At 39.2% G+C, this 20,001-nt stretch overlaps 1 protein-coding gene across 1 annotated transcript in view; it reads left to right on the top strand.

Moving 5' to 3' along the window:
* Window positions 1–342: 342 nt before the first annotated feature.
* Window positions 343–20,001, top strand: part of LOC122782220 (stromal membrane-associated protein 1-like) — an 85,572-nt gene continuing 65,913 nt past the window's right edge. Inside the window, exons 1-3 of the mRNA XM_044046488.1 lie at window positions 343–644; window positions 16,990–17,123; window positions 18,536–18,621. Coding sequence (XP_043902423.1) covers window positions 527–644; window positions 16,990–17,123; window positions 18,536–18,621 — 338 coding nt within the window. The 5' untranslated portion in view covers window positions 343–526. The remainder of the gene's footprint in view (window positions 645–16,989; window positions 17,124–18,535; window positions 18,622–20,001) is intronic.

Here is a 20,001-nt window from a genome sequence, read left to right as displayed (position 1 = left end):
TGACATCAAACACGACACCGCAGACAACAATGGAAAAAATGGAACTGTTGAGGCTGGTTATTTTGGTACTATTCCTAATGGAAATGCCAAAAAAATAAATCCAACCTACACCCTATTCTAGTCCTAACACTAAAACCAGGTCATAACACCAACAAAGTCCTTTAAAGAAGTGAGGACCAGCCAAAATATCCTCACTCATACAGGGACTTGATTTTTGTCCCCTTAAGGAAGACAAGTCCCTATTATGTGACTGTGTGGACAGATTTATGTCCCCACAACACGAGCAATACAAGTACCAACGGCAGTAAAATTCCGACAGTCTTTGAATGCATCACCATCAGGGATGCTGCTGCCTTGGATTCATGTTAGCACCTTGCTAGCAGGTTGTAGGCTAACGGGAGGCACGGGAATGTTCCACTCTCACTGCCACTCTCTTTAACACAAGCTCGGAACTCCGTGGGCTTCTTTTTATTTAAAAAAAATAATAAAATAAAACATATACAGGACAAACTTCTAAACTGTCGAGATGACGACGCGGTCAGAGAGAGAAAAAGCCCAGAAACTGAACGAGCAGCATCAGGCCATTCTGTCCAAACTGCTGAGAGAACAAGACAACAAGTTCTGTGCTGACTGTGAAGCTAAAGGTAAACAACAAACAAACAACCTCTGCTCTGTGTGTGTGTGTGTGTGTGTGTGTGTGAGAGAGAGAGAGTGAGCGTGATTACAGCTGTCAACACACTGTGATGTTATTTAGCTTTATGCACCTTACATCATCTCTTGGATAAATCTACGTAATTTTAGTACGTGTCATTATTTGAAAATAAATGAATAATATGTATAATTATTTTACACCACGCAAATATGCCAAGTTGTCGCGTGTCCAGTCAGGAATAAACCAAAAGAAAATTAATAATATTGAGGCGAATTTGACCAAGCAGCAAGAAAACACGAACAACTTCCGGTTAGCCCTTTCAAAACACTCTCCTTTGAGCTCACCTGTAATGGAATGAGTAATAAAATCACTAAAAATCTTCTTTAACTAAAAAAACCTTTATTTTATGATAATTTTAATTCTTTTTTTTTACTAGATTATGAGTCCACACAACAATTATTATTTTTCAGTTATAGGAAATAAAAAAAAAATAAAATAAAAAAATATAAAATAATAATGATGTTAATAACTTTTCAAACGTGAGCACTTGGTGCTTCCCGGATAAAAAGGAATACAGAATAAAACCACAACGAGAAAAATCATAAGAAATCCTTAAAGCGTCTCCATCTGTTTGAATGGTAAATTAAACTTTAAAAAACATCTAACAGCATTTAGTCCACAGCACTTAAACAGATTTAGCAGGTAGATATAGGTAAATAAGTCAATACATGTGTAAAATAATGGCCAAATATGTAACACACTAATAAAAAGAATAATGGTATTAAAAGGAGTGCAGCTAAATAAAATTAGATTAAAACGCCTTCAGAAGTGACTTAAAAACTGTATTAAAACTGTTTTTTAGAATGTAACTAAATCTTAATCACACAGTGTTTAATTTTGTATGGTATTTATATATATTTTTACTCTATTGCTGCTAGTTTGCAACACATTGTCGCTAGAAGGGCCTTTATATGGACATGATGTGGAATTACTATGTGAACGTTTACTGCGAGTTTTATTTTGAAATCGGGTGGTCTGTGTTTCCGGTTTGTGGTAGCTGCGTGTGTGTGTGTGCAGCTCGATGACATCGATGTCATGTCCTTGACTGGATTATTTATGAGCGGAAACGCAACATTAAACTAGAGGTGTGCGTTGCGTTATTCGCCGAATGTCGCGCGCCCACACGCGTCAGCGTCACATCTACTGTTACAGTCGCAGCCATCACCTGTCAGATGGCGCGCGATGCTCTCGTGCCGAGCAGCCGCCCACCAAACCCCATTCAAAAATGTGTATATTCTGTATTTCCTCACACTCAACCTTAAAAACAGTTTGACCGAATATAGTTTTCTTACACTTTAGCACCCAATACGCAATTCGGCATACATCACGGACATGAATACTGCTGTTTTAAACACATTAACCAGTTAGTGTCAGAATTACTAGAGAGATGTGTGATCTCACTAAGATATATTTTTAATAATACAATTATTTTTCACACAAAAAATGTTGATTTATTGATGAAAAAGGTCGTGACTTTGTGGTATATATGTGTGTGTGTTAGTAAATGTGAAATTCCCAGCTTTTTGTGTGGAGTTTGAACGTCTCGTGGGCATCTATGACCGAGATTAAACGTGATCTGCGTCATCAGTTTGCGTCATCAGCAGCGTGCATGTTCTGCCACCTGACAGTTGTAGTAAGAGCTCCCCCTCCTTACAACCTGCTGCTGTTTCTCACCCTTCCTCTCATCACACCATGTCATGTATGGCTGCAACGATCAATTATTTCATTAATGATCAATCGTTGTTTACCAATTAATCGATTAACTTAGTCCATAAAATGCTAGACAATGATGTTAAATTATAGTTTTCTTTACCCCCAGTCCTTAAAACGTCCTTAAAAGGTGTATTGCTCGTAAAAATGTCTGCATGTTTATTTGAACATGGATGTCTCCTGTGGACACAGTGGGCTTGCTGCTATTGATCACTTCATGCGTGATTGTCCACTGGCTCTAATGCGATCGATCAGTTTGTTTTAGGGTTTTAACGTGAACAAACAAACCGCTGCTGTCTACACTCCTGCTGCTGCTGCTGCTGCTGCTGCTGCTGCTGCTGCTGCTGCAGTGTGTGACCGTCTGACCCTCAGTAGTGACCACTGCAGTGTGGTGACTCACTTTTTTTTAGTCTCTCCTGCTGTAATTCCAGCCTCACACTCCTCTCCTGTCCACACACACACACACACAGAGAGACACACACTGCCCTACATTTCCACTCTGTGTGTGTTCCAGGTTCAGTTTACTCGTGTTGCAGGGACCAAAATCTGACGACACAGTCATTTATTGGGACTTAAACAAAGTCCCAATAAAAATGATTACGTTTTCAGGTGGAGACATGTTGTATGGCCTGGTTTGAGTGAGACAGAGAAGGCGCATGTAGTATGGCTTGGCTGCAGATCAGATTTGATTTGTTCCGATATGTTACTAAGTTAGGGCTGAGTATCACTGCCGATTTCCTGAATCGATTCCGATTTAGATTCAATACAATATCAGTTCATTTTTGAGATATTTCAGTTTTCAGATAGAGATTTTCCACTGTAATGCTGCAAATTGTATACAATTTGGGTCTCTCTAACGGGGTGTATCATTAAAAATATTAATATTTACATTTAAAAATGTCACATTAGCATAGCTATTAGCACTATTGTGGTTAAGTGTTGAGATATTTGAGATTTACTTAGTGAAAAACAGTATTTTATTTATCCATATCAGATCTTTCGGAAGATCAATTTGTTTGAACCCAGCCTTATTCAAAGAAATCTCCTGTGCCAGAGTCCATAGAGAAAATCAGCAATTTTAGCTCCCGGGGACACTGTGAGGTTCTGGTTTGCGGCTGCGACGTTTGGCAAATTGGTGTCACTTAAGTAAATCCAATCAAATGATTTCAAACACTGAAGTCACGTCATAACACATTCAAACTTAGTGATGGAAGCAGCAGTGGATCAATCAACTGTGTGCCATGAATTAAAATTGAAGATTTCCTCTATGGGATTTGGTGCACAGACACTGTCTCGTACAACCGCCATACAAAATCACTTCAAATGCTACACACACACACACACACACACACAGAAACAGCTTTTTATTGTCACATAAACTGCATTTAAGTGAATCCTAATGTGAACCTGTGTCACTTTACTTTCCACTTAAAATGACGTGTGTGTGCAGTTCATGGTGATTTAAACCACTGATAAATGTACCGCTTACATATTATATAAGATAAACAACAACAACAACAACAGAATTTTAAGTGATTGATTGACGACTGTCTGACTCCCTGATCTTTTCTTGCCGAGTAAATGATAATTAATGATAAATGACTGCATTTACAGGGCAGTTCATGATTCTAATGGCCATGATATTGTACATGAGGAGTCATTCACTCACACACACACAGGTTTATACAACACTGCATTGACTTTCCATTCATTTGGAGCTTTAACTGTAACCAGTTCATGTCAAACATCTAACCTGAACTTAACCCCACTTTAAATCTTAGTCCTGTTGCTTCTGAAAGTAGTCGCCTCAGTCACTTAATTGATTTATTAGTTGGCGAAAAGTATTCATAATTTAATACTAATTTTGAGAAATATTATATACATATACTGTATATACATATACATAATACATATACTGTACATTCTGTGAACTTGTAGCGTCTTTAATGTGAATATTTTCTGGGTTAAATATCATAAGTCAATTATATAGTATAGTTTTGAGGTATCAAAATAACCATTCTGATTTCTGTTGTCTTTGTGTAACTGGATAAAAAAAGTACCAAGATCATTAAACGTTAGATTAAGAGCTCATTTTTCTTAGAGATTATAGAAAGAAAATTAAATAGTAGTGGTTAGTTATAAATAAATATTTGTAGTGCATTTTATTTCATCAGCACATGATGGTATTAGTTTTTTGTTACTGTAATTTTTAATTTTTACACATACATGTATGTATTTATACACATAGATGAGGTCTAATTGAGTTGTGAGTTAAAAAAAATGTAATTTAAAGTAAGTTGAAAGAGTAAAATAGTAGTTTGTCCAGAAATATGTAAAATTAACTGATGTTTAACTATTTGTTAAATTTAATTATATGACATCAGTGTTTATTTGTTCAGACAGCCTTATAAATATCGACTATTCCTACTAATAATAATTTGAGTTATTCAGGCTGGTGTATCACTGTGCAGTTCCATCTTTAACCAGCAGATGGAAACCTATCCTCACTCATCCCCTGAGTCATTTCTTCCTCTCCTGCATCAAACATGAGCATGTTCGCTGTTCTCTGTGTGTATGTTTATTGTTTAATATTAGGTGTGATAAAGCTTGTTGTGCTCCTGTTTATCACATGATGAATTCTCCTCCTGTTGGAAGAATGGAGACACACCAAACAGGAAAACATGTCCTCTCCTCCTTCTCCTCCTCCTCCTCCTCTTTCTCACTGAATCACACTAATGGACCAGCAGGGAGCAACACAACACTTCTTTATGTTCCTCGCTTTATTTTACTGCTCTTCCTCGAACGTTCCTCCGCTCTGTGCTGTAAGGATTTTGGCAGCTTTTATTTTTACAGGATTTAGTGAGTAACTGTTGTTTTAATTATAGGAAATTGATTCTGTTAACCATCTTTTAACGCTAACACTAGGAGGGTTCAGTTTATTGTACATTTTCCTGCTGCACCATGGCTAGATAATTTAGGGATGGGCATGAGTATTCCAGTCAATCAATTACTGTGACTATTAAAAATGAAACATTTCCATGAAATGATTAGTAAATGAATGAAAACTTGATTTTATTTAAATCATATTCATGTATACCTTGACTTAAAGGTCCCTGGCAGCCATTTTGGAATGGGTTAGTGAGGTTACTCGTAAGGTTTTTGGAGTTCAGAATCCGACTTGAGGGGGAATTCAAGTTGAAACGTCTGACTAGGTAATTCCGACTTCCGAGTACAACTGGAATACATCATAGGAGCACCATGCTGTCCATCTAAAGCTCGGGTACAGTACTCTGAAGTATTTCTTTGTGTTTCCGTGCCCGAACCGTTAGCACCCATTATCATCCTACACCCAACCAAGTAAAGGTACTGTTCTCTGTTGAGCTTTACCATTCCAGACCAAACTGTGCCATGATGGAAACACGCCATTAGTTTTATTATTTGCTTACAAACTAAAAGCTGAGTTATTGTTTTACCTTTTCCAATCACAACCTCCATAAACCACGTTTCTTAAAGCGGTGAAAAAAATACAAAATATTTTGGCCACCTTTCAAGCCTGCCTCACACACACCAGCTGCATTTTATTCCCGGAAGAAAAGTGTGAAGAAATATTAAAATGGGTTTAATGCAGCTGAAAATAATTTAAAGACATTTCAAGGCGGCATTTAGACGAATTATCAACAGAAAAGTATAAACCCTTGAAAAGTCTGGTGTTAGTGACAGTAGCTCAGATGTATGAGGGGCCGTATAGACCATAATCTAAACACACCTCTCACATAGACTACTGAAACCTCTAACATAGACTACTGAAACCTCTCACATAGACTACTGAAACCTGACTGAAACCTGAAACTACTGCATAGACTACTGAAAACCTCACAGACTACTGAAACACATGACTACTGAAACCTCACGTAGACTACTGAAACCTCTCACATAGACTACTGAAACCTCTCAGAGACTACTGAAACCTCTCACATAGACTACTGAAAAACTACTCTCACATAGACTGGTGAAACCTCTCACATAGACTGATCTGAAACCTCTCACATAGACTAGTGAAACACAGACTGGTGAAACCTCACACTACTGGTAGACTGCCTCTCTCACTAGGTGCCTCTACTACTGAAACCTCATGAAACCTCTCGAAACCTCTACTGACTACTGAAACCTCTCACGTAGACTAGAAACCTCTCACAGACTACTGAAACCTCTCACATACTACTGAAACCTCTCTCACAGCCTCTCACTGAAACCTCTCTACTACTGAAACTACTACTGAAACCTCTAACATAGACTGAGAACTACCTCACATAGACTACTCAAACCTCTCACATAGAAACCTCTCACGTGACTACTCAAACCTCTCACATAGACTACTGAAACCTCTCACTTAGACTACTGAAACCTCTCACATAGACTGGTGAAACCTCTCACATAGACTACTGAAACTCACAGACTACTCCCGACTACTGAAAACCTCTCACATAGACTGGTGAAACCTCTCACATAGACTGGTGAAACCTCTCACATAGACTGGTGAAACCTCTCACATAGACTACTGAAACCTCTCTGTAAGCTGATTTGTGTAGATGAGCTATATAATCCAAGATGGTCGGTCGGGACACAAGAAGGAGAGAAGACCAGTATCACTTCTATGTGGGGCTTTATTCTGACACTCACATGTATACACAGTTCTGAAATGATAAACAATAAAAAACAATATTATTTTCTGTCTGAATAAGTCCTTGCATGTATTCACATGAAGAATAAACATAAAGTTATACAAAATTATCTCTTGTGTATTCACTCAGTTTCATCCCCAAAAGTACATGCCCCAAATACACGTTAAGTCTCTGATCCCTCAGGTGCATAAAGTCTCAATGTGTATTTGGGGCGTGTGCTATTGACATAAGTGAATGAATCAACGTAAACGAGTATCGCTCATATCGGAGTATTTTAATTTCCTCGCTAACTCGTTAATAGCGCCGGCAGTAATGTGTGTACTTTCTGCCGCCGTGTCTCGCCTTATTGAAAGCGTACAGTTTGATTCCCTGCGCCGGCAGTAATGTGTGTACTTTCCGCCGCTGTGTCTCGCCTTATTGGAAGCGTACAGTTTGATTCCCTGCAGTGTTTAAGTAGACTTATGCTGGCTGTGTGGTATTGAGGAATGTTATTCTGCTACTTTTTCATTTTCGCTCGTTTTCTATGCTGGGGGGCGGGGTTAGATAATGTGCCTCAAATTTATATAATGTGTTCATTTTGGTAGTTTTTACGAATGAGTATTAGGGCCAGCAAAAAAAAAAAAAATTGACACAAGGGGAAAAAGCAGGCAAAAACCAAAAAATCTGGCACAAGAAAAAAAAAAGGCATAAAAGAAACCAAAAAACTGCAGAGGCTTGTAGCAACCGATAACGTAATAACAGCCAATAATATAATAACGGCCAATAACGTAATTATTTAAATGTAATAAAACCATTAACGTTATAAATTGGCAATAATGTACCGTAGATTTCGACTTATAAGCTGCTACTCTTTTCCCACGCTTTGAACCCTGCGGCCTATACAGCGGTGCGGCTAATTTATAGATTTTTACTGGCTAACGGCCACCGGGGGGCACTCTCTAGTAGTAAACGCAGTAAAAGTGAGACAGACGCAGAGAAAGATTATGCGCTGGAGATGAAGACTTCAGTGGCTTTAGTGTGCAAGAAGAAGATGAAGATAGCGACCAATGACTTTTCTGGTAGGCTAAAGTGTTGTCTTTTCTAACCAGGCGTGTTACTGTCATGTTGATGCAGTGTTTATTCTCTAACCAGGCATGTTGATGCCGTGTCGGTGCTGTTTTGTTTTCTAAACATGCAGGCATGTTCACCCCGTGTTTAAATGACGTTGTTTTAATAAAAACGTCTGTGTAGCGTCTTTCTATGTATATATCTCATTTTACAACCATACGCGGCGTTGCAGGTGGGCCCACTTTTGTCCGTGGCCCACTCGCGATCACGGACGCATCATTCCTTTGATAATGTAATAACTGAGGTATCACTTTATTTTACTTTCAATTTCTGGAGAGAAAGTTTCACACTTAGCCTTAATATTGCATCTTGCAACAGATGCTTAAATATCCGACCTTATAGATACCCCTCCACCCTCATTGAATTTTGATTGTTGAATTGGCCAAAACAGTGTTAGGGCCAGTCTGATCTACAAAGCAACATTAAATTGCTTGCAGATGTGGCTGAAAATGTAATAACTAAGCCGATAATGTAATAATATACTGCATAAATATGACTGCAGCCCGCACCCCACACTCAATAATATCATATCATACTGCTTTATCCACCAATATCCACCAATATTTAAAAACTTAATGTGTGTCTGATGCATATTCTCTAGATATGTTGCTAAATTAATTTAATGCACTCATTCACCCACATATCCACAACCATGTGGTTCTTGAATGAAAGAAATCTTTAAATTCCATAAAGATAGTATCAACTTCCTGTAATTCCAGAGGTTTTTGTAGTGTCTTATGTGCTGATGTGTAAGTTTTTGTGTAGTTTGCTCATAAAAAGATAGGTATAGTGGATGGCATAGTCACATAAACACATGTCATTACCACTAGCCATATGTACTGTGCACCTCTCTCTTAGGGTCAGTCTTTTTAACAGCTATCTGCTCATTTGGGTCTCTAGTCATTACAATTCTTACAGATATTGTTGTATAAATAGACAGTTGCTCATAATGGTGTATGTATGTAACATGAAATCATGTCTCAGTGAGGATCTTGCATTGTCAAATAAATTCAACACATTTTTTCAGGGTTTTACTGAGGGACACAGAACTCTAAGTGATTTATTCTGAACAAACTGTAAACTGAAACTGTCATTGTCGTTACAGATGTAGTGCTCATGTTGTAAAAAATGGAACTTAGCATCTCAAATGAAAAATGATCCGGCACTCATTTACAAATGTAAAAAACATAGCTTGAGGAGGGTAAATTTGAACTTGAAATGGAACTTAGGCTTTAAATGAAAAGTAGCTCTCACTCATTTACTAATGTAAATAAAACAAACATTATTACTTTAGGCCTACTTTTTCCAGAATATGTTCTTGATTTTGTACCGCCCTAAGGCTACATGAATGAGAAGAAGCCACGCCCTCATGCAGCAGCTGTCCTGACTAAACAATTCCTTCAAACGCATGCTGTGGCCTTGGAGAGCTTCATAACACTAATTGAAAAGTCAATCTCTTTATCTAGGTCTAGGCTCTCTGCAAGTGCTTCTCTAATATACAAAGTTGGGGTGGAATGATGTACATAATTCACGGAATAAGATGGGGCTTGATTGAATGTCCCAAGCATTGACATATCTTGGTTTAGAGACAATTCTATTATTCTCGATAGGATCTCTGTGGGTAGGTATTGAGCTCCCGGCTCATTAACGGCATCCCCAACAACGTTTACCAAAGAGTTATCCACAGGCTGAGCATCAGCATTAGGTACAGATACTGATTCAGGTTTCAGACAGAGAGTCAGATTCATGAGATATAGAGTCACGTTCATCTGGAGACATAGAGGCAGGTCAAAGAGCCATGGTCAGTGTCAGACAGAGGGACAGATTGAGACACTATGCATCACTGCCTCCTGAATGGCTTGAATGTAAGGAACATTCAAGCCATTCAGGAGGCAGAGATGCATAGAGTAGAGTAGGTCCATCTAAACTCACATAATGTTCCCCCAGTCCTTCAGCAAAATGTCCAAGAACCAAAAGAGGCAAGCCTTCACAGTAGTAACCACATGGTGATATGACAGAGGCGGCATCCAAACCAAGAGTTGACACAATAAGGAACTGAACAACACACTACCCCGTCAAAGTGTCTGTATGGTCACGGAGTTGGATACACGGACTATTATAACGGAACCCTAAGAGTGACATATAAATCCAAATTGACTCTTAATTGCTCCTTTAGGTCTCCTGTGGAGGGGGGTTTGAGGGTGGAGGGGTATCTACAAGGTCGGATATTTAAGCATCTGTTGCAAGATGCAATATTAAGGCTAAGTCTGACACTTTCTCTCCAGAAATTGAAAATAAAATAAAAGTGATACCTCAGTTATTACATTATCAAAGGATTTTTTTAATGCAAGGCCAATAACGTAATAACTTTTTGCCAATAACGTAATAACTTATTACGTTATTGGCTTAACAACTTTATTACATTATTGGCAATTTATTACGTTATTGGTTTTATTACATTTAAATTATTACGTTATTGGCCGTTATTACATTATTGGCTGTTATTACGTTATCGGTTGCTACAAGGCTTGACCACGTACCACAACAAAGCGACAAGCGACTGACGGTTGATACAACCATTTATGGCAATGCCATATGGCCATTGACTATAGTACTTTGATATTTTCTAAATTAATTTATTTTTATGCCTGACTCTTTTTTTTTTTGCCTGACTTTTTTTTTCTTATTTTGCCGGATTATTATTTTTTTCCTGCTTTTTCCACGTGTGCTGGATTTGTTTTTTGGGGGGCTGACCCTAATACTCCATAGTTTTGGGATGAAACTGAGTGAATACACAACAGATAATTGTGTATAACTTTGTTTACTCTTCACATGAATACATGCAAGGAATTATATATTTACAGACAGAAAATAATATTGTTTCTCGGAAAATAATAACAAAGTATTCTGACAAATGATCTAAATAGAAACATATTACAGACAGTACCAGCATTAGAGTGGAAACTCATTTGTTTTAGTCTATGTGAGAGGTTTCAGTAGTGTATGTGAGAGGTTTGATTTTCAGTAGTATGTGTGAGAGGTTTCACTAGTATTTGTGAGAGGTTTGATTTTAAGTAGTATGTGTGAGAGGTTTGATTTTCAGTAGTATGTGTGAGGTTTCACTAGTATTTGTGAGAGGTTTGATTTTCAGTAGTATGTGTGAGAGGTTTCACTAGTATTTGTGTAGGTTTGATTTTCAGTAGTATGTGTTTGTCAGTAGTATGTGTGAGAGGTTTGATTTTCACTAGTATTTGTGAGAGGTTTGATTTTCAGTAGTATGTGTGAGAGGTTTGACTTTTCAGTAGTATGTGAGAGGTTTGATTTTCAGTAGTATGTGTGAGGTTTCAGGTATGTCACTAGTATAGTGAGAGGTTTGATTTTCAGTAGTATGTGAGAGGTTTGATTTTCAGTAGTATGTGTGAGAGGTTTGATTTTCAGTAGTATGTGTGAGAGTTTGATTTTCAGTAGTATGTGTGAGAGAGGTTTGATTTTCAGTAGTATGTGTGAGTGTGAGAGGTTTGATTTTCAGTAGTATGTATGAGAGGTTTGATTTTCATGTGTGTATGTGAGGTTTGATTTTCAGTAGTATGTGTGAGAGGTTTCACTAGTATGTGAGAGGTTTGATTTTCAGTAGTATGTGTGTAGTGTATGTTTCAGGTATTTGTGAGAGGTTTGATTTTCAGTAGTATGTGTGAGAGGTTTGTATGTGTGAGAGGTTTGATTTTCAGTAGTATGTGTGAGAGGTTTGATTTTCAGTAGTATGTGTGAGAGGTTTCACTAGTATTTGTGAGAGGTTTGATTTTCAGTAGTATGTGTAAGAGGTTTGATTTTCAGTAGTATGTGTGAGAGGTTTGATTTTCAGTAGTATGTGTGAGAGGTTTGAGTGGTGAGAGTGAGAGTTGAGTTTGGATTATGGCCTCATACAGATGAATGTGCTTCTCTCTCTGTTGCTGCTGTGGTTCAGAGCAGATAGATGAAGGCTGTAATGTTAGTAGCTCCTGCAGGAGTTGTATTAGTTCAGTCGGACATAGTGACACACGGGGTTCAAAGCTTTATACCCTGTGTCTCCACTCTGTTCCTGAAGAAGAAGGAGTCCACTCCAGTTTGTTGTCACAGACACTTTGTTGCCGCTAATAAATATCGATAGAACAATCTCGCCAGACTCCCCCCTCCCGTCGCTAAATTCACATTTATTTTGTGTTTTTCCTCAAAGCGCTCTCACATTTTACAGCTGTACTTGGGAGAGGGATTTGTAGAAAAAATATTGATGATTGTTAAAGTTGAATCCACAGGTTTTTAGAATCAAGGTAAAAGGGACCTAAAACCTTTGGTGTAGTGTGTATCTATATTGTGGCATGAGAGAAGATATGGTCTTAGATTTTTGTGATTATGTATCTGTGATGACATTTCATGCTTTTAAAGGCTGTTGCATTGATAAAACTAAGGGTGGGTCAAAATATCAACTTGGTGATATATCGTCGTCCTTCCTCATGCAATAAGACAATCAATACACCAGGGCAAATATCGATATTTTAATTGGCAAATTAGGCGTTTTCAATTAAGCAAAACTAAACCCGATGTTTTATTTTCCTTACTTCCTCACCCCCTACTGAAGTAGTTGTAGTAGAACAGCCAATAGGATCATCCGGTTTCCCTGAACTGTCCTGTGATCGGTCAAAATCTCCCGTGATGTGTCGGGAGATTCAGCTTCGGCCATAAACAGAGCACAGAGGAGGTGCAGGAGGTGTCGCTCTGTGATCCACATCACACTGAAAGGTTATTATGGATTTATTGACCAATAACCGCCATTAAAAAAACACACCAAAAAAAAACCCCACTCTCCACACCTGCCCACTAAACCACTCAAGTGCAAACATGTGGCGGTATGTGCTCTCAGAATTTAACACCAGATTTCACATATTGATCCCTGTGGAGGAGTGAAACACATCTGCTCACATCTGTGGTCACCTCTCTGTGTGCCACACACACACACACACACACACACACGCAAACACACAAACGCGCACACACACGTCGTCCTCACTGTCCTCAGGTTGACAGTTGGGGCGTTAATTTCATGCTCCGATAGCTGCCCCCACCCCTCCTCCTCCTCCCAGTTGGAAAGTTCCGCCGTCACTCATCAAGGCTCCAGGGTGTGTGTGTGTGTTTGTTGCCTCATAAACACTGGCCTTGTCAGGACCAGTAGTCCTCATGGAGACCAAAACCTGGTCCAAATGAGGCAGAACCTCATTCCTGAGAAACCGGTGACTGGTTAAGGGCTAAGATTTGAGTTGTGGTTGGGTTAAGATTAGGATTAGCGGGGTTCATATGGGTGCTTGAAAAAGTACTTGACTTTTAACGTTGCGTTTCCCAGGTTTGAAAAGTGCTTGAATTTTGGATAAAGGGATGAACAGTTTGCTCGATTAGATGAAGCAAATAGAAAGAGTGAAATAATCATTTTTAAATATGTAATACTTTTCTGACTTTTTTATAGTTTCATTGTATGAAAGCATTGTTTTTATACGTTCTATAATATTTCATTGTTTTATTGTAATGCATCATGTCCATGATGTGTGTATGAGCTGAGACGACTCTGTGTGTGTGTGTGTTTCTCTGAATATAAGTGAATATTTATGCACATTCATTACACTGTGAGTGTTTGTGATATCATCTTCATGAAATGAAGCCCTTCATCTGTGTGTGTGTTTTTTTTTCTCAAAACCATGCTCATGTTCCCTTCATCATAGCTCTCAGCAGGATGTGTTCAGATGTACTTGCATGGAAGTGCTTGGAATTGTGAGTGATTGTGTGTGTGTGCGTGTGTGTTTGTGTGTGTGAGAGAGGGAGAGATCACCTCATTTGGAGTTAATCAGGTCAGCAAAAGTCTAAAAATTGGCACTTGTATTTTTGCATTTTCTGCTTCTCTCTCTCTCTATCAGTGGCCTTGGCCCTCTACAATTTAAATGATCTATCTCAGGTGTAAGGTGTTGAATATATATGTTAAATTTTGATATGTAAAGAGTGCATTATGTCAATAATAAGTCAAGTTTAGTGTGAGTGTGTGTCTGCACTCAGCTGTCTATTTTAGCAGAGCAGTGTGAAGATGAAAAAAAGAAGAAAATATCATAATTAATCTGCATTAGAAACAAACCTTTTCTTCTTCCTTCACATAAACTAAATGTTTCGTTTTAAAATCGGCTTTTATTAACTCGTCCATTTAAATCAGCGTGGGCCACAGGTTATTGATGTGATCTGACAGCGGTCAGTGTTTCAGAATCATTCGACTGGAGCACGAGAGCTGATCCGGCGCGGGGAATGGATCGATACACCAATAGACCATTTCAGTAAATACACTCTCCTTTTAAAAGTACAGTGCGTAACATTTAGACACATTTATTGGTGAAGATACATGTTTGCAGCTGAATATCCGTCACCTCATCCCTCTCTTCCAACTGCAGCCTTCATCTAGCATCAACACAATTCAATAACTCTTACACGAAAGTATAATTATTTATCTTCATTTAACTGGACCTTTTAATTCTTCACCATAATTGATGAATCCAGCGCAGCTGCAATAATCAAGTGGTTGTTGTTTCCTTAACGAAACACACTACACCAGGAAATTGTTAAAATCACTAGACACAGTGGACGATATGGAAATTTCATGTTAGGATTATTTAGACCTGTAGACCTTGTGTTTGTGCGATTAAATGTAAAATATGCTGTAGAATCTTACATTTTGGTAAGAAACTTTGCTGCTAGAATACTTATTTCTAGTGGAAAAATGTGTAATTTTATGAGGTTATTAAGTTTTATTTATTACTTATGATCAGTATTTGGCTATTCCTAACATATTAAAATATATACACAGCTATTTTTTTCAATGTATTGCATTTTTAAGTACAAATCTTTCTTTTACATGGACTACCTAGTTTGTCGTGCCTCTTATTATCACATGGTGGCAGCAGAAGCAAGATTTTAATGAGTGGACTATTAATAATATTCAAATTACTGGAAAGATTTGGGCTCCCTCCAGTGGCACCGAAGAAATGACTAGCATTTGTTGCATTATAAGCTATAATTATATATGTATGATAATAAACATTGAACATATTGTGTAGCCCCTACTAAGGTTACACCAGTCGGTTTTTAACTCCTTATATGTGAATATTTTCTGGTTCCTTTGCTCATATAACAATGTGATAAAAAATCATTACAACTTGAATTAATCGAGAAAATAATTGACAGATGACTCGATTATGATAAGTAAGTGTTAGCTGCAGCCCTAGCCGCTACCCAGAACTGATGAATGTGGCTCCATCCACTGTTTATGTCCTTCCTCTGTGAGTGAGACATCGTTCGAGTCTATTAAAGGACGCTTGCTTTGGACAGTTGTGTTTGGAGAGAGGTTATCCAAGAGCAAATCAGAGTGAAGTTCAATCCATACTGATAGATATCCACCAGATAGAGTCCGGCTTACAATGGCTGAGCTGCTTGATTTAGGCTTAACACTCCATCGTCGTTATCCTGCCTTAATGCCGCTTTAGCCCGTCCAAGTGCATTAGCGCTGCTGCATAAACTGATGCTCTCACTCAAATTCACCATCCGTTCCAATCCTGCTTGACTCGCCGTCTGATTTGATCCTTTGCACTTCCTGTTCACAGAGTCGCTCGCTCCTGGTCGTCAAATTGACGAATGATAAGCTCGCTGGTTTGGATGAGGACGGAGCCAAAGATGGCACCGGGGAACTGTCGCCACCAGTCCATTAAAATGATTTGGCTGTCATTCCGGTGCCATCTCCTATTTATCCTCATGGAAATCTGGCAGAGGATGGGATGTTTTGTACTTTATATATCATTGGTGGGGAACTTTTTTCCCTATCACGGGTCATTTCAGTTTTTCTAACATCCTTTTAAGGGACATAAGATGATGGAGCATCTACATTTTTCACTTGTTTTTGTGTCTCTGTTCTCACTGTTGTACATTGTAGCTTGAGTGCCTATAATGGTAAAGATATTGAATATTTGTTTTAATTACAATGGTGTAATTTGATCAGATAATTGAGGGCAATAACATGCGGTAGAACCTAGTTTGCTATGTTTGTGATGGTAGCTCAGTGGTAGAGCAAGTTGTCTTTCAACTCGAAGCTTGTGGGTTAAATTCCCGGCTCCTCTAGTCTACATGCCGAGCATTGAGGGGTCATCAAGACTAGAAAAGTGCTGTATAAACACATATAACATGTGGATTCTGCCGAAGTAAGATCTAGTTGAATGAAGGAACCTCGTTTGAGCTAACGGAGGCTAACAGGAGCCAACCGGTAGGGGTGCAATGATTCGTCCCCAGCAAAAATCGAAGACTTAGGAAAGCCTCTTTGTTACTTACAAGTACCTTGAAAAAGAGAATAATTATGTAAAAAGTACCATTCCCTCTCACATAGCAATGTCAGTCACATTTGGTTATTGCATACAATAGTCTGGTGTGTTTCTAGGCTGTGTATTTAGAATTCAAACACAAGGCGACATGTCTTTCACAGTGATTCACAGTCTTTATCATGTTGTCGCCTCAAGTGAGAAAACACTAACAAAGACACTGGCATCACACATTGCACCAGTTGTTAGATAAAGTCTTAAATTTACACGTCAACCAAAACATAGGAACTGGTAAATGACTCTAGTGTTTTAGCAGACTTGGTCTTAATTGTTAAATATTGATAATGTGATGTATTAACTTATTTTTGTAGTTTCAGTTGTTTTAATTCAGTTTATTTTTCTTCCACAGGACCACGATGGGCGTCATGGAACCTCGGGGTGTTCATCTGTATCCGCTGTGCCGGCATTCACCGCAACCTGGGCGTCCACATCTCCCGAGTCAAATCTGTCAATCTGGACCAGTGGACGCATGAACAGATCCAGGTACACACACACACACACTTAACCATAACCAGTTAATGCTTAACCCTAACCCTTCTGTTACCATTCCCGTCATCAATGACCAGATTTGGCATGCGTACGTCACATTTTACCGTAACTCCTAGAGACCGTTTGTCATATCTAGAAAATTAAAAAACTATGGCCTGGCGATCTGTCCACTGGTTTCGCCCTGTGTCAGCTGAGATTGGCACAGTACCCCCCTGTGACCCTCATGTGGAGGATAAAGTGGTAGAAGACGGATGGATGGATACCGGAAAGCTTCTCAGTACCGTAATTCTTACCGGTTGAATAACTCACTCATTGAACATATTTTTTGACAATTCTACAGCCATAAAATCAAAAGGTTTTAACCATAACCACAATTCAAATCTTAGCTCTAAACTTAACCGGTTCCTCAGTGATGAGGTTCTGCCTCACTAGGTCCAGGTTTCTGGTCTCCATGAGGACTACTGATCCTGACAAGGCCAGTGTTCATGCCAGAATAACAACAAATACAAGAAGAACCTGCGATTATGAATGCACTACTAGTATTAGTATGCACGCGTGTATATCAACGATATACAATCGTATACTATGGTGCTACTAATTAATTGAATTACACTGTACATTTGTTTTTGTTTATGTGTGTGCGCTTGTTAAACCCACCTGAGCATGCAAGCCTTAAATTTAATCATCAACTCGTTTGCCGTGCATGAGTGTACCAGGATAAAGGTGTGTGTGTGTGTGTGTTCTTGTATTTGTTAACTCTTTAGAACCCTTTCTATCATAAACACTGACCTCGTCAGGACCAGCAGTCCTCATGGAAACCAAAAACCTGGTCCTAAAGAGGCAGTATCTCATTTCTGAGTCGTTCTAATGAGTGGAACTCAATGCAGTGTCCTAAGAAGAATAGCTGCACAAACTTCTGTGTGTGTGTGTGTGTGTGTTTTCATGGCTGAGCCTATCCATCAGCTGAGTGTGAGTGGAAGAGGTCCCACTCTGAATGTTAATCACTGTTTTCAATGACTAATTAATTCTGGAACGGGTTGATTATTCCAACTCGGTCTCCTCCACCTCTCCTATCATCACCCCATTCGTCTCCCTCCTCTCAATTTAGCCTCGTCACATACGGGCAAGTGTGTCTTCAACTTGGCGTCCTGTTTGTGTGTGTGTGTGTGTGTGTGTGTGTGTGAGAGAGAGAGAGAGAGTGCGTTGCGTTCATGTGCACGGTAAGGAGTCAGCGGGGTTAAATCGAGTTAAATGCAAATGTGATGTATGAAAGAACTCGCTCAGTGTGACGTGCTCTTAAGAGCCTTTATTCTTACCAATTACTTTGCTGGTATTACATCCATCTCTCCTCCTTTCGCTCCTTCCCCTCTCTCTCTCTCTTTCTCTCTCCACCCTTCTTCTTGCAGAGTATGGTGGACATGGGCAACTCCAGGGGCAAACAGCTGTACGAAGCCCACCTACCGGAGAGCTTCAGGCGCCCGCAAACGGACCAGTATCCTCCTCCTGTTCTTATTCTACTTCTTCCACACGAGACGTGCATGAAAGCATAATAGGTCCCTTTATCACCATATGTGTAACACCATATTGACACACAAATCTTTTTTTTTAATGGTGCATTTTCATACAAACTCCCAAAGTCCTCCGACATTTGCATAAGAATAACGTGGTGTCGCCGCAGTCGTGTTCCATACTGATGGGCGGCCAATTAGAGGACAAGCCATTGTAAAGTTCTTCTCTGTTCTTGTAGTTTCCTGTCACGTAGACTGTTCATAATAATTCTTGGTTTCAAAAGAGCAAAAAAGAGACAAAAGGCACCGGAAGTCGGATGGAACTGAGCAGTTAATGGTTTCAATCTCTTGGTCCATGGTTCTCCACCAGTGGCACGTGAGCTTTCTCTGGTGGAAAATCAAAAACACTGTTAGGGTATGTGATCAGAGTGGAGCTGAGGAATCTTGACCGGAGTGCGTAGAAAATGAAACAAATAACAAAAACATTATTTAAAAATGGCTTCATCTTAATCTAATGTCACTCTACCCGTGTATGAAGTATATGTGAGGAAGAGGAGGATGATGAGAGAGCAAATTATCTTATTTGGGAATAAATCTGCCTCCTGTGGTGGTTCCTCAGGTGGAACTTGGTATAAAAAGTTTGAGAAGCACTGATCTGAGGCTCAGGTCTTCTGCAGTAGAACATTCAGAGCAAAATAGAGGTCCCGACACATTGTCCATGTTGGCAGCCTGAGATACAGCAAAAATAAACGGGACTGGTGCTGGATTCAACCCTGAGTTCAAAAAATCCACGGAGATTGACCGTTATACTGCAAAACTTGACAGACAGGATATATTTGTGCTTTATAGGAATTTGTAAACAGGCGGAGAGGACATTAATCCAGACCTGCAGTATCCTGACACCTTCAACTTCCCTTCGTCTTTACTCCAGAGAGTCACTAAGTTAACAAGAGCCTGGAGGGAAACAAATGGCCGCAATCTGACTTTGTGTCAAACATTCAAGCTATTGGCTAAAGTGAGTTTTGATAAATCTAGTCTGTGTCCGTGATTTACCACAAGCTAACCCATGCAATCCATTTGCTTGTGTTTGTTCCTATCGCTCCATCTTCTTTTGCTCGCTGCGAGCACGTTTCATAGAAGTGATTGACCTTGGATCTCTGGGGATCCGGTAAAATTCTCTCCCGTAAGCCTGTCTCAGACTGTTTTGGCACAACATCTATCCACTATCTTCAATTTAATGATGAAAAGAGCCGGAGAAGTGACAAGTTGTCTGGCCTATTTGACTGAATTATGTGTTGTCTAGTATATACAGACGTACTGTATATACTAGAGTGAACAGCGTCGTTCCCTGCCAGAGGGCACTA

Source organism: Solea senegalensis, linkage group LG15, assembly GCF_019176455.1.
Source record: "Solea senegalensis isolate Sse05_10M linkage group LG15, IFAPA_SoseM_1, whole genome shotgun sequence".
Classification (NCBI taxonomy): Eukaryota; Metazoa; Chordata; class Actinopteri; order Pleuronectiformes; family Soleidae; genus Solea; species Solea senegalensis.
The sequence above is the reverse complement of the archived record's forward strand: the minus strand, read 5'-3'. Positions and strand labels throughout refer to the sequence as shown.